This window comes from Falco rusticolus, chromosome 2, assembly GCF_015220075.1.
Source record: "Falco rusticolus isolate bFalRus1 chromosome 2, bFalRus1.pri, whole genome shotgun sequence".
In the NCBI taxonomy this organism is placed as follows: domain Eukaryota; kingdom Metazoa; phylum Chordata; class Aves; order Falconiformes; family Falconidae; genus Falco; species Falco rusticolus.
In genome coordinates this window covers 76,475,229-76,489,203 of record NC_051188.1, presented here as the reverse complement: position 1 = coordinate 76,489,203, position 13,975 = coordinate 76,475,229, and the positions used below count along the sequence as shown (strand labels likewise).

General features: G+C 41.5%; 1 protein-coding gene across 4 annotated transcripts in view; it reads left to right on the top strand.

Moving 5' to 3' along the window:
* The window catches only part of SETD4 (SET domain containing 4), a 17,564-nt gene extending 3,589 nt beyond the window's left edge, over positions 1–13,975 (top strand). For 3 of the 4 annotated variants that reach the window (XM_037376486.1, XM_037376484.1, XM_037376485.1), the window contains 7 exons: positions 891–979; positions 1,667–2,096; positions 2,850–3,024; positions 3,706–3,787; positions 4,143–4,223; positions 5,241–5,364; positions 6,284–13,975. In XM_037376486.1, coding sequence (XP_037232383.1) covers positions 891–979; positions 1,667–2,096; positions 2,850–3,024; positions 3,706–3,787; positions 4,143–4,223; positions 5,241–5,364; positions 6,284–6,418 — 1,116 coding nt within the window. In that variant the 3' untranslated portion in view covers positions 6,419–13,975. Of the gene's footprint in view, positions 1–890; positions 980–1,666; positions 2,097–2,849; positions 3,025–3,705; positions 3,788–4,142; positions 4,224–5,240; positions 5,365–6,283 lie in introns of those variants that run through there. The other variant, XR_005102498.1, reaches the window with a different exon arrangement.

Sequence of the window (13,975 nt, the reverse complement as noted above, 5' to 3'; positions counted from 1 at the left end):
CCAAATAATGGGGAATCAGACCCAGAAACTTTTATGAAATAGTATAGCAAGAGGTAGGAAGGAGATGCATTGGCAAAGTCATGTGTAGAGAACAGTGTATATTCTTACGCTGGCTCAGGGTTGGAGCCAGCAGTTGAAGCCACAAGCTGAGGTTATCCACAGTGTTGGGAGTCTGCAGAAAGTGAAATGAGAGCTAGACTCAACTGGGCTTGAGCAAGATAGGGAAACTCAGGAGATGAATGGGAAGGGGAGAGTATTGACCTGGTTCATGTCCTCTCCCTACAGGCATGGGCACGTACGGCTCAAGCCAGACATGAATTTGATTTACACACACAGCAGCTTGGCAAACAGCGTCAGCATAGACATGACCTAAAATATCCCTACCCCATACTGCTGTGTTGATAGAAGTTCAGTCATTTGTGAGATCTACTCTAAAATATATCTCAGCACAAAGAAAGTGAATAGCCAGACACCAGACTTTCTGTGAACAGTTAACACTCTGCAGGTGGCAGTTCCTAGTGACTGAAATTGTCCTCCTTCCCTGGACTGTGACTGTCTTAAAACCATGCCAGTTTCCATCAAGTTCAACACCATGTCACTGACTGGCTCAGCCTTGGCCAGCGGTAGGTCCATCTTGGAGCTGGCTGGCATTGGCTCTATCAGACACAATGGAAGCTTCCAGCAGTTTCTTGCAGAAGCCACCCCTGTAGCCCTCCCAACTATCAAAACCTTGCCGTGCAAACCCAATACATATCTGTTTGCTTCCTGACATTGGTGTTCTCTGGAGAAGGTCTCTCTGTTCAGAAATAGTGTAGTAGATGAGTCATTTACACTTGACCTTTACTAATCTTTGTGTGTGGTTCCCTCTTCCCCACCCCCCTTCCCCAAAGGCAGGGGATCTGATTATTTCATTGCCTGAGAAATGCTTGCTCACCACGGGCACTGTCCTTAGTAGCTGCCTGGGAGAATACATTATGAGGTAAGTGAAAAGTGATGCTTTATGGGCAAGCTGGCGTTTACGGTGGGTTGCTTATTAGTGGATCAATCATCTTAAGCAGTGGTAGGGCTTTAAACTGCATACCCTAACTTGTTTGAGTATTTCTTGTGGACTTTCATGCATGTGGAATGCTCAGATAGGTAAGGTTTGGACAAAAAGCATCTCCTTTTAGCTAGGCAGAGCTGAGGACTGGTACAGGCTTGAACTTGACCTGCCTCTAGGGAAAGCTTGGACCTAAATGGCGGTTATGAATGGCTTATTGGGAATTTCTGAATGTGCTTCAATAGGAGAAGGAGGATAAAATGGAGTTGCAAAGCAGTCCCATGAACACGGCCTTTTAGAAAATTCAGAACAAAGACCTATGCTGGATATGTAGTACTTCTTATGTATCCTACACCCGCCCACCCCAAAGAAAAAAAAAACCCAACCCAAAACCCAAACAACCCAACCCAAGAGGTGAGCTTGAAGTTGTTACTACAAACCAGCTTTTATAGCTCCTTTGAAATCATCAAAAGGACTTGGAAATGAACTACAAAGAAGTTTAAAATAGAAGCTATTTATAACATTTAAAATAACTAGAAGAGAGATAAAATACTGCTGCATGCATCCATTTCCTATCTCACCTCTGTGTATCTGCTGTGTTGGTATTTTTGTTTTGTTTTCTAATAGATGGAAGCCTCCTGTATCTCCTTTGATAGCACTGTGCACATTTTTAATAGCAGAGAAGCATGCTGGTGAGAAATCTCTGTGGAAGCCGTATCTTGATGTTTTACCCAAGACATACACTTGCCCTGTTTGTTTGGAGCGTGACGTAGTAAGCCTTCTTCCTGAACCTTTAAAAAAGAAGGCTCAGGAACAGAGAACGACAGTCCATGAGTTGTATGTGTCTTCCAAGGCTTTTTTCTCTTCTCTGCAGCCTTTGTTTGCTGAGAACACAAGAACTATTTTTAACTACAGTGCTCTAGAGTGGGCTTGGTGCTCTATTAATACCAGGACAATATACATGAAACATGCACAGAGGGAATGTTTTTCTCTTGAGCCAGATGTTTATGCATTGGCACCATATTTAGATTTGCTAAACCACAGTCCAAATGTTCAGGTAAGAAACAAAATAGATCACTTAATTTCTTTATTTGTAAGTGCAGTATCTCAATACAGTATGTATTTCTGTGATGGTTTGGGAGTGTCTGGAGGTCAGTGAGAAATCTCATGGTGGGAGCAATGTCTGTTGAGGACACATGCAGGCTGAGTACTCAGGGTTCATATATACCCTGGAGCTTGTTATTCAGCCCAAGGCAGTTGAATAAAGTTGATTCAAATGTTTCAGTTTATGTAGCAAAGCAAAGTTACAGGGAGAGCCCATCGCGGCTGGGTGAGATTTGCATCCAGGGTAGCAGTTTGTAAATATAACCCTACTCTGCTCCCCAAAAGGCTCAGCTCTTGAGACAAATCTTAAATTACATGGTCCCTGGGTTACTTCACCTCTGGCTGAAGCTTCTGAGCAGCCTTAGGAAAGTGCATAGAGCAATTCCACCCTTTGTCAGGGGCTGTGTGCCAGCAGAGTTGGGACAGAACAAAAGGGGCCAACTCTGCATGAAACCATCTTTATTTGCGGATTTGAGTCTTCTATAATAAGTTGCCACAGTGGGTAGCACATCCTGTGGACTAAGGTTTTGATGTCTGTTCTTCATGCTGATGGGTTGCCTTTTCAGACATCTGTAACACTACCTGTTTTCTTCCAGTGTTAGACTTGAGTGTTCAATACTGTTAGATTTTAATATTCAGGGTCTGATTCCTTTTTCACCCCGTCTTCCTGCCAAGAGTAAAACCTTTTATTTTTAACTTCATGAAGGTAAAAGCTGCATTTAATGAACGGACAAGAAGCTATGAAATTTGGACAAATTCACAGTGCAGAAAATATGAAGAAGTATTTATCTGTTATGGGCCTCATGATAATCAGCGACTGCTACTAGAATATGGATTTGTTGCCGTGGATAACCCTCACAGCAGTGTTTATGTCTCATCAGGTTGGATTTATAGATTGTCTTGACATTGAAAGGCCCAATAGTAGAGAACAGAGCATATGAACTTGTTAATACTTCTGTTTTCAACAGGAGATGTCAGTTAAAAGGTATAACTAAAGGATAGTGATGAAGTTCATGCGTATGCATCTACATATATGCACAATGCACAATATGCACATTAAGGCATTGTGGGTTTTTTTTCAGTACCATGAAAATATTTGTGTGTATTTCCAAGAAGTGGAATAGGGTTTGATACTACTTTCAACTGCATAGAATTTAAGGACTGGAGCTTTAAAATGGAAAGTGTTCTTTGGTGACTTTTCCTTTTGTAAAATTGCAATTCTTAGCAGCATATATGTAGAGATTCCAACTGGCTGTCTTAGATTGTACCATTGACTTCAAGATTGAAGTCCTGATCCCCACAAAATGAAGTTGGTGAGAGTGGTCCGTAACTTCAATTTGAGTCAGGATTTCCATTATAAGGTTACAAACCTGGAGATTTCTGATAGCCTTTCAGAAGTAGATACATTTTTGATTATGATAAAGTTCACCAAAATGTAACAGGTTTTGATCTTTGTCTTGTAGGTACTTGAAAAATATGGTTGAAATGTCATTTCAGAATTGAGGATTGTGGTTTCTTCTACATACCATTTACTTAAGTGTCTAAAATGTGTTTTTATGCAGATACTCTCCTCAAATACTTTTCACCACTGGACAAGCAAAGAAATGCAAAACTCTCCATTCTAAAGGATCATGATTTCTTAGAGTAGGTGTCTGGAGTTTTTTGTTTCCCTGTGAGCTTTCTTTTCAGTTTTCCTGGGAGTCAAATTTTGCTTCTAGTATCAGAATCCAGCATAAAATATTTTTTTTTTTTCAACAAACTGATTTGCTTGCTGTTTGTGAGAGAATGTAACAGTGGTTAACACCAATATCAAAGCTTGAGATAGGTTTCAAGATGTAGCCTGTCACCTATCTGTAGACAGCAGCACAGAAAGGGGAGTCAAGGAGTCCTGTAGTTCTGAAAAGCAGATCTTCCCATGTTGACACTTGTGAGGAAGAAAGCTATCATGCTCTAAAAGATCACCTGTACTTTTTGCATCTCATCACTTTTGACTTTTTAGGAACCTGACCTTTGGATGGGATGGACCATCTTGGAGACTCCTCACAGCCCTTAAGTTGTTAAGTCTTGGAGCAGATGAATTGTAAGTTTCAGTACTCTGAATATTTAGACAATTTGCATTTGCTCTTTTCCTTTATTTGCTCTTTGCTGGCTGTGTGTGAGGTACTGGGACAGTTGTTTTGGATCTCCAGTGTCTATCTCATTGACTCCAGGTGAGAAGTGAAAAGAAGAAAGGCAGAGAACACCATATAATGCAAAGTGATTGCCTATTTGCTGCTTTGGGCTTTTGCTTTATTGTATTAAATACTAGATACACCCCATTGTTTTCCCTTTCTATTTTGAGAATCAGCTATTACTTTAAGGCTCAGACTCCGGACCTTATTTTTTTGTTGTTGTTCGTTTCATGGGACTTTAAATGCTATTGACCTTGCTTGATTTCTTTGAAGCATGTGTTCCACAGGCTGCTTCTGAAATTCTAGGGCCAAGTAAGTTGCTGAAGTTCATCTCCAGTGACTGTTAGCGCAGATTTGATCATTTGTTCCAGATGGCAAATATGCCTCAAACAACATTAATAAAAATTATTACCTGGACTTTGCTTGTAATAGTAAATAAATAAAAAACAGTTTCTCTTGTTCAAAGCTGTTTATGCTTTGAAGATTAATTGCTGAGGGAAATAGATTGATTATAAGAACTAAAAATAACTCCCAATGATACTGGTTACAAGCCCAGGTGAGGTGAAGTTTAGCAGAAGCCATGCTAATCAGTTCTGAGTGAACAGCTCTTATTCCTCACTAGTGCTGCTGAAGTTGGTGGCAGCACGGCAGAGCAGTAAAGACCAGAAGCATTGCTCTTAGTGCAGACTGTGGCTTTGGCTAAAAGGGTAGTGGTGGAGGATTGGAACTGCTGCTCCAGACCATTAAATTTCAATTTTCTTTTCCTTGCCTTATCAGTCTTATAGCTGAATGCTGTGTGCCTTTTTCATGTATGCTAACCTTACTTACTTATGCCAGCAGTATTATTCTTAGCATGACCATATGTTTATCATTCAGCTGGGGAATATAGCAAATGACTGTGTGTTGTTCAAACATTTTGATTCTAGTACTTGCTGGAGGAGAACACTGCTCGGTGATATAATCTCAGCCAGAAATGAAGAGCAGACTTTGAATATAGCAGCAAAAATATGCAATTTTTTAATAAAGGAGACACAGCATGTCCTTCTCCAGGTAATTTGACTGGAATAACAAGGTAGTCCAGATTCCTTTCTTTCCTAGCGTTAAGTGTACAGCAGTGTAATTTTCTGGGGTGAGAATAGTGATGGAGGGAGTGGACTGCACTGGGGTGGTATAGAATTTATTTTCAGGGTGACTGACAGCACTGAATTGCTCAGCAGAATTTGTGACTGCAGCAAAGAAAGGAACCATGTTACAAAGCTTATATGAAGCCCTGCAAACAAGTGAAAAATGCTTAATCTTTTTCTGCCTACAGTATCAGTGTGTTTGTTGAGGTTACTTCTTAAAAGAAAATGGAGACTTGTATGAGATGGGCACATAAGATGTTGCAGACCTGCCACGAGTGCCTTGTTGCAGAAAGTGAAGGCTGTGTTGGTTAAAGCCAGTGAAGCCAAATGAACTACTCATGTCAGCCAGTGTCCTGTGAAGGGAGGTCTGTGCTCTTAGAAAAACAATCTTCTCTTCCTTTCTGAATTTTGGCAAACAAATGTGTACTTAATGTCAAGTTTGATAGCTGTCATGGAAAAGAATTACTAAAACCACACTTTTGCAAAGGAAACTTATATGTGTACAGGGTATGAGGTCAGTCTGGTTTTGAGCAACATCTTGAGGACAGTATGGACTTAGGAGCCAAATATCATGTAAACATTACCCTTCCCTTCCTCTCCTTGTTTTTGATATGCTTCCTATCCATATGATTTTTTGCTCATTTTTCCCCTTTTTTCCCTTTTTTTTTCTTTTACTACTATTACTGTTTCTCTTGTGTAAAATTAAACACACCCCCACACCCCCACCATTTTGACATAGTTAATGGAATCTCTACTATAGATAAGCTTTCCACAAATTTTATGTTCATGTCCTATATTAAATAATTAAATTTTTAGTAATTTCATCCCATTTGTATAAACTTCAGATTTCCCAGTTGAAAAGGAACAAGGAGAACCTCAAAAACCACCTGGCTTTGGTAGAAGCGCTACGCTTGGAAGACCTGAAGGTACTACAAAAATCAGCTGAGATTCTTTCCAACTTGAATATGGTGACAACTTGACTCATCTGGAGCTGTGATAGCTGTGGCTGATTGGAGCTCATTTGCTATGGATGTGACTTGCTCAACTGTTTTAATGGAACGGAGCAGCAAAGAATAATGTAAAAAAGTCATCAGAATATGGCTAGTTTTGTTTACAGGGTCACACAGGAGCCGGGGTCTTATTTTGTTCTTTGCTGACCTTCTTCAGTAATACAAAGGATTAGCCCAAATGGTGGGGGAGCACAGGTGGCTTTCGACACATCTTGTTGAAATCATGGCTGCTGTGAGCAAAACAGCTTCTGGGGTAATTTGGGCAGCCCCAGGGTTGTGGGCTCCAGCTGTCCTAGAATTTATAGCTGCCTGTGTGGCTCAAGTATGGATCATAGGATTGAACAGATACTCCTCAGCATGTGTTTGAGCTCTGGTTGTTGACAGAGAGGAAGAGGACAGAGCCACTTAACATTTGCCCTGTACTGATCCTGGAGTAATAGATGCAGACTAGAGCACAGATCAACCCTACTGTGAACCAACTCCAAATAATTTCCTTTGCAATATCAGCCCAAGTGTTTCTTGAATGTTAAGGAAGTATGAATTTCCCTCCTTTACTCTCTCAAAGCTCCTTCCAGACTCAATAGTTTGTGTTCTGACGACTCCTGCTGGGAATGAGAGCCGAAAGGATATATCACTTCAAACTCTGTTTCTTGTTTGGAAGACCACCCAGGCAATTAATTCTGTTGCCATTTGGTCCTGGTGATCACATTGAGAAATGTTTCTATTCCGTCTACAAGGGGATAGTCTCATGAGCTGCTTTTCAGTATTAGTTCTACTTAAGTAGGGATCTAGAGCTCCCGATGTCAATTAGGCTAGAGAGACTTCTTCAAGGGCTATTTCAGGGCAGGACCCTTACTTAAGCTGTAAAAACTTCATTTATAATTGTGATTGTGTTGTGATTATTTTGCATTTTGTGGGGAATCACATTTAATAGATTTTTTCATTATTTTTAGCATTTTTTTAGAACTCTGTTTTTAAAGTGTTTATTTTTGTAGAAATATTGCTTTATTTTCTACAAAGCTTCTCTATTTTTGAAATTATGGAATGGTATACAGCAGTAAAGGCATTCTAGCTAATGATATAATTTGAGGAAAGAAATGCAACAAGAGAAAACCGTTAAGTATTCAAGCTCAAATGCACTTTCAGACTTTTTGTGGTACCTTGTGAACAAGAATATTATTGTGTAAACTTGCTAGGATTCCAGGGGTTTTCCTTGCCTTTTTATTTTTTTTTCCTTGCCTCAGTCTGTTTGGGAGAGGAAATGTCTTGGAGCTCTGAGAAGGGCCCTTCCCTGCCTAGAAGGATGTGTTTGGTTTGTGTTCAAAGGGAGAAGTGTAACTGTTGTTACTCAGTTCCCAAAACCAAAAGTTCTTGGTTTTGAGGTGCCATCTTTGTAATCTCTTCCTAGGATTAGGAAATTCTGAAAATAAGCTTTTTTTCTGCCTTGGTTACTGTAATGCACTGAGACTCTTGTACTCTGAGACTTCCTGTATTGTTCATATGGAGATACAGCGTGTTGTTACTTTACATTTCAGAGCAGAGGGCAGTATGAATGAGTTGAGAGAGGAACTGAAGTGCTTTTTGGCACTAGAAGCACATTTATTGATATCCTTTGGGCCAACTTGCTTTCACATTTGCCTAAACTGTGGTTTTAACCTCTGCAAGTCACTTGGCACCATATTTTATACTCCGGTCAGTCCCATTCTGAAGTACTGACTGGGGTGAGGTGACTGTCTGGGTTTGGGAATGCAATCTCTACTGAGATTATATACAGAGGGCAACACTCATTAGCTTGTGTGAGGGTCCTTCTGTACCACTGAGCCTACCTACAGCAGAGATAAGTGGGGCTGAGACCCTGACCCCCGTGCCTGTTGCCCAGCCATTTTGGTTAGGTCTGCAAAAAGATCTACAGAAGGTGTGGATGGCTTAAAGCGGGTGGAGGGTGACTGAGCATTCACAGTGTAAGGGCTTTCAAAGGAAGCTTAAAGAAGTCAGGTTCAAAATTAACAGAATGTGGTGACAAACCCATTGATGTTACTAAGGTATATGGATACAAAAAGTGACATGGGTGAAAAGCACATACACATGGAAGACAGAGCTGTTGGCAGTTACCAGCCAAACAACTTTGTCCTTATGTAGTCCCCTGATCTCAAAATACTTGAAGGCTGGGAGGGTATTGATGGCAAGTATTGTACGTGCTTGACCTGTGCTTGCTCTTTTAAGGTGTTGGTGGACACTCTGGGAAACAGGGTAGTGGGCTAGAGGGATTCTTGCTTTCAACATGTCCTGCAGTTTCTATGATTACATTTGAACTGTTTGACCTCTTTCTTTCTTTTAATAAATTCTTTTTTCATTCTCTAAGAACAGATGTGTTACTCATTTTATAATTTTATAATGAGATGGTACCAGAGTTAAAGATGATAAGGATATTTGGTTGTGGTTTTGGTTTGGGTTTTTTTTTTTCTTTTTCTTTTTTTTTTTCCTGGGGATGGCTATTTTGAGAACAATTTTTGTAGGATGTCTTGCAAGATGGATACTAGTTTGACAGAAGTTTATTTGCTTTGGTATTGCACTATAGACTACACATTTATACCAGGTGGTTTGAATATGGGCTCTACTTCTGTAACTCCTACGCACCCTCCAGGGAGTGTCGGAAGGAGATCTGGCAGTGCAGGAGAGTAGGCAGTATGAATTGCTTGTCTGTGTCTTTCATGTAAGCACAGCAGTAAGCCCCTAGCTTTGTAGCATTGTAGCAAGCGTTCTGAATAGAGCCATGTGTGTTTAATGTCAAAGGCAAAATCCTGCCTGAATAAACTATGGAATTGGAACTAGTGCTTTTGTAGCACACATCAATAGCAATGGATTTTTAACAAGAATAAATGAATGTAACCTGGGTCATGATTTGGCATTTATGTATATATATGCCTAGTCAGCAAAACCTTAAATTCTTTTTTTGAATCAAACCTAAACTATATGCAAGGCAGGGCATCCCAAGATGGGCTAAGAGCTAGGGTGCCTGAAGAAGTAACGGCACTGGGACTGCTCTCCAGCTGTCTTACAGAACACTAAATCATGTTTTCAAAGAGTGAAGATGCTTAGTCTCAGCCTCTGCTTTAACTAGAGCCCCTTTGAGCTGCAGACATCTTAATCGCTTAGCTTTAGTGTCATGATGTTAACATTTGACTCTGGCTCTCTGTTAGTCTAAGAAGGGATTTAGCTGTGATCTTAGTGTGGAAAGACATAGTTATTCCCCTCTTCGTATAAATTCCCTTTCAGATAGTATCTGCAAATCTCAGCAACAGGAGGAATAAACCACAGCTTTTTACCATTAGCAGTACAAACCTGGTATAGACCACGGCAGTGAGCTAGATTCTCTTCCAGCTTGTGCAGTGTTACTCAGAGACCTAAAGTAGGAATGCATTCTGTGACTACAATGAAGACACTGAGTTTGAGTAGGTGCAATGAGAGAAGCTTTATTTCTTATCGAGCATGAGAGAAATAGCACAGATTGATTTTTAATATTTTTTTTTGAGGGGGGAGTTGATTTAGTGCAGTCCGAGGTCACCAAAAATTGATCAACATGAAATCTCATGACAGTATCTTTCCTGTGTCAATTTATGTAAATATGGCATGGATTTTCTTTGATCTTCTACAGAGAGTGGCTTCTAGTTTACAGTTTTCTTCAGCTGTAATGTGTGGAGATCATCTATCATTGCTAAGTGCCTTTAGACCTACCTGTTTCAGGACAAGATAAGGCAGTATCAACTCTCACACCCTGATAATTAAAGCTTTTAGGTACACTGTGAAAACATTTCACAGATGACATTCCCAAAGAAAGAACTTTTAAAAAGGATGTCTCCCAAGTATGTAGCCCCTCCCCACCTAGCAGATAAAGGATACCCCTTTAAAAGTGCCACACTTGGGCATGACTTGAAGGGTTTGTTTGTGCTTGGTGCATCTATGACTGCAGTGATGGAGATAATGAACTCCAGGACAGAGGGAAATTGTCCCAATAGAACTTTGTGTGTTTCTTTACACAAGAAATGTGAACTAAAGGTGTTAAAAATTTGCTAACTTTCCCTCAGTTTGGATGAGCAGTTGGATCTGAACCATGTGAAATCAATGGTTTTAATCCTTTCAGTACAAAAGCAGTTCAGTGGCTGAATTCAAGTAGAACAACTTGATTTTATCCCTGTCCAACAAAGCTTAGGTGGCATCAGTCTGCTGCAGGTTGGAATGTAAAGGAAAAAAGTACATTTCCAGTTCATTCCACTGAATGTTTTAGTGGATATCTGTAATTCCAGTATAAAGTTTTAGAAAGCACTGCAACGAGTTGTATTCAATGGAAAAGCAAAGATACTCAATGAACCCCAAACTAAATTGCATAAAACTAGTACAAAATTTATGCAGTCTCTGTGTTGTCCACTAGATGATGCAACTGTACTACAGAGAAACATGAAATTACAGTATATCCATATGCAATTATAATCCTATTCACTGTATTATATTTTTAGTAGTAGAAAGCGTAGTCTTCAATGACACACCATGGTTGGTATTAGATAAATAGTTGAAAATGCAGTTTTCTTTCTGCTGGTTTCAAGTGAAACTTGAAGCTTTGTAATCTTCTATCTTTTATCTTTTTTTTTTTTAAATTTATTTTAACTTTGTTGGAATTTCTCCTCCCTCAAGTTGAATCATGTTGTTCTTCCCTGACACTGTCACATGAGACATAACTAATAGTTCAAATCATCTTTGTTATGTTAACTTGACCCTAATGGTTTAGTTAGTGGGGTTGCAATGGAGAACTGTCTGCTCACATATTTTTTCTTCAGAAATTACAGGCCAGATTCATCTTTTGCACAGATTGCTTTCAATAATGTCCTTTGATGTGGCTGATTGAACTCTGAAATATTTCCTCTGTGTACGGTGATTTTGTGCACTGTCCCTTGTGTCAGTTCTCTGGCGTCTAATAGTAATAAGCTGATGTTTGACCCTTTCCTTTGCTGGGGATTTCTACACTGCCCGTTTTTGTGACTTGTGTCTGCTTATTATTTTTGATGTGTGTTTGTTGCCTTGCTCAGTTTCCCAAGGGCTTCTGAAATAGCCAGTATGTGTCTACTCTGTGTGTCCTTAAGAGTCCCTTCAGGTTGCCCCAGTTGCCCCACAGCTAAAAAGAGGAAGAGTGGAGAGATCTGCTCCTTGCAAAGCTACTGTTTTCTCCTGAGGCCCTATCTCCTTCCCTTAGCTCTTTCCCCGTACCTCTAGTGTCGGACCATACTGTGACATACCAATCTTGAGAGCACTGAAGTGATTTGGGCTCTAGTACTACCCTGTGTGTGGCAGGAGGTAGTTGTTTGCAGTGCACTTTTAATGTAAGAATGTTTTCCCTCTTCACATATACCTGTATTTGTTCCAAGTCTGGCAGGGCTAGCTGTGTCCAGTGCTTTACCTCTCCACTAGGATGCCAGAGTTGGACTGGAGACACTGTTAGATGCGCACTGTATCCCTCGCAGATACATCCAGCAGGCACTGGATGTGCTATTTTAGTAGCTCACTCCTGCTGGGGCTGCTCTGGAAGGAGCTGGCAGTAGCAGTTTGGTTCTTTTGACCCTTGGCAGGGAATGATGACGATGGAGAGGACAGAGGAATATTCTCAGCATGAGGCTGGTGCCATGCCTGTCTGTACCACCCTGCCTGGGCTGGCATCCAGAGCCTGTATCTGTAAGAAGCCAGCCCTCTTTACAGCAAAGTAGTGCCAGTGAATTTGTGTATCCTTCCCACGAGATGGACTTTGCATGGACAGAGATACTTGGTGAAGGTGGTCTGGCCTGCAGAGGATGTTGACGAGAAATCAGAAGGGACCGTGCCATCCCAACATGACTCATGCTGCTCTGCACTGTTTCTGATGAGCACTGAGATGCTGGGCTAGCCAGCCCCTGGCTCAGGAGTGGGAAAACACTGTGTAGGTCATGGGAGACTCCTAAAGGCCTGCTAGGAGTGCAGTGTGGGTTGGGTTGCAGAGGTGGAAGCGGGAGGGTGGGCTAGTACAAGAGGGACAGGGTGGTCCCACTGGAGAGGGGGTGTTTTGTACACTAATAAAGAGCACACACTCCTCTGACTTTTCTCTGCCTCTGACTTCATGTAGATAACTGGACAGTCCTGCTGCTCTGTCAGAAATGGTGTGGTGGCCAGGGTGGCAATTTCTGTGCAGAGTGGGAAGGAGCTGAGAAGGTGAGAGGGGTAAACATACAGTCTGGACAGTAACCCTTAGAAAATTTTATAGCATCAGGGAACACATATGTGTGCCATGCTGTGGCTAGCCAGTGCTATCCCAGCTTCATGAGAGCAAGGCTATTTGGTTTACTTGGCTGTGTAACCCTAGTTTGGTAATTTTTCTGCGCAATTAGAGCAGAGGCCCTCGGCTGAAAGACAGGGGAGAAAAAATGCTGTTTGTGCCAGAGCTGCAGTGATAAGGGAGCCTTTTGGTTGTGCTGGTCCATCTGGGTGTCTTGGTGCTCCATGCTGCCATGTACTGATGGAGACGGGTGTGGATCTCTCAGTGTTGCCAGGTGGCAAATCGGTCATGTCAGGCTTCTGGTACTGCAGTGTGGTCAGCTTCTCTGTCTTGGACAGACGTCTAATGCCTCCCACCATCACTCAGTGGTGGGCTTGCCCTTCTGTATGGAATAGGAGTTGGCAGATGTGAGCTGCTCTGGCTGGGATGCTCTTGGGTGTGGAGCTGTCTAGTGAGGTAGGGAATGTGTATTGGAGGAAACAGAAAGCAATGAGAAGTCCCCAGATTTCATGTGGCATTTCAAATGGGGTGCTGTCATGATCACTGCTTTGAATATGCTCCGAGGCTAAGATGGTGGTGGTGGTCAGAAAGTTGGGCTTTGAGCATACAGCCAACAGCATTCACAAAGACAGTGTAGGTGTGGCATTTGAGACTGCTCTTTTATGTCACATTTGATAGATATTGGCTAATGTGTTCAGAAAATATGTGAGTGGGAGAACAGCATATTGAGATATACAGAGATTTGTTTTTTCGTGCATCCAGGCTACAATCAAAATAGAAAAAATAGAAAGTCAGAAGTTCTGAACCCAACTTTGGGCTTAACTATGTTGGAGACAATGGCAATGCTGGGTGCTTGTACCCCTGCAGAGAAGTCCCTGCCTATGGGAATGGCCATTCCCTTTCTAGATACGGGTAGAGAACCACATCTGCTTGGCATAGGCCCTGAGGAACACAGCAGATCGGTCTGATCTGAACCTTAGGAGACAACATTGTCTCTCTCCCTGTCTGCTTCCAGCAAAAACTGTGGAAAAATCAGTTCATCCCGTGTCTATTTTACAGTGATTTAATTCCACTTGGCTTTAACGGAGTTACACTTTGCCTTTGATATCTGGCCTCAGGGCTTCATTAGGCATAGTTATAGTCCCAAGCTTGCTGAAAGAAATTGGTTTATGTGGGTTCACGCTTTCTTTTTTCCTTTGTCTTCCCCTGCCTCCACCCCCCCCCCCCACCCC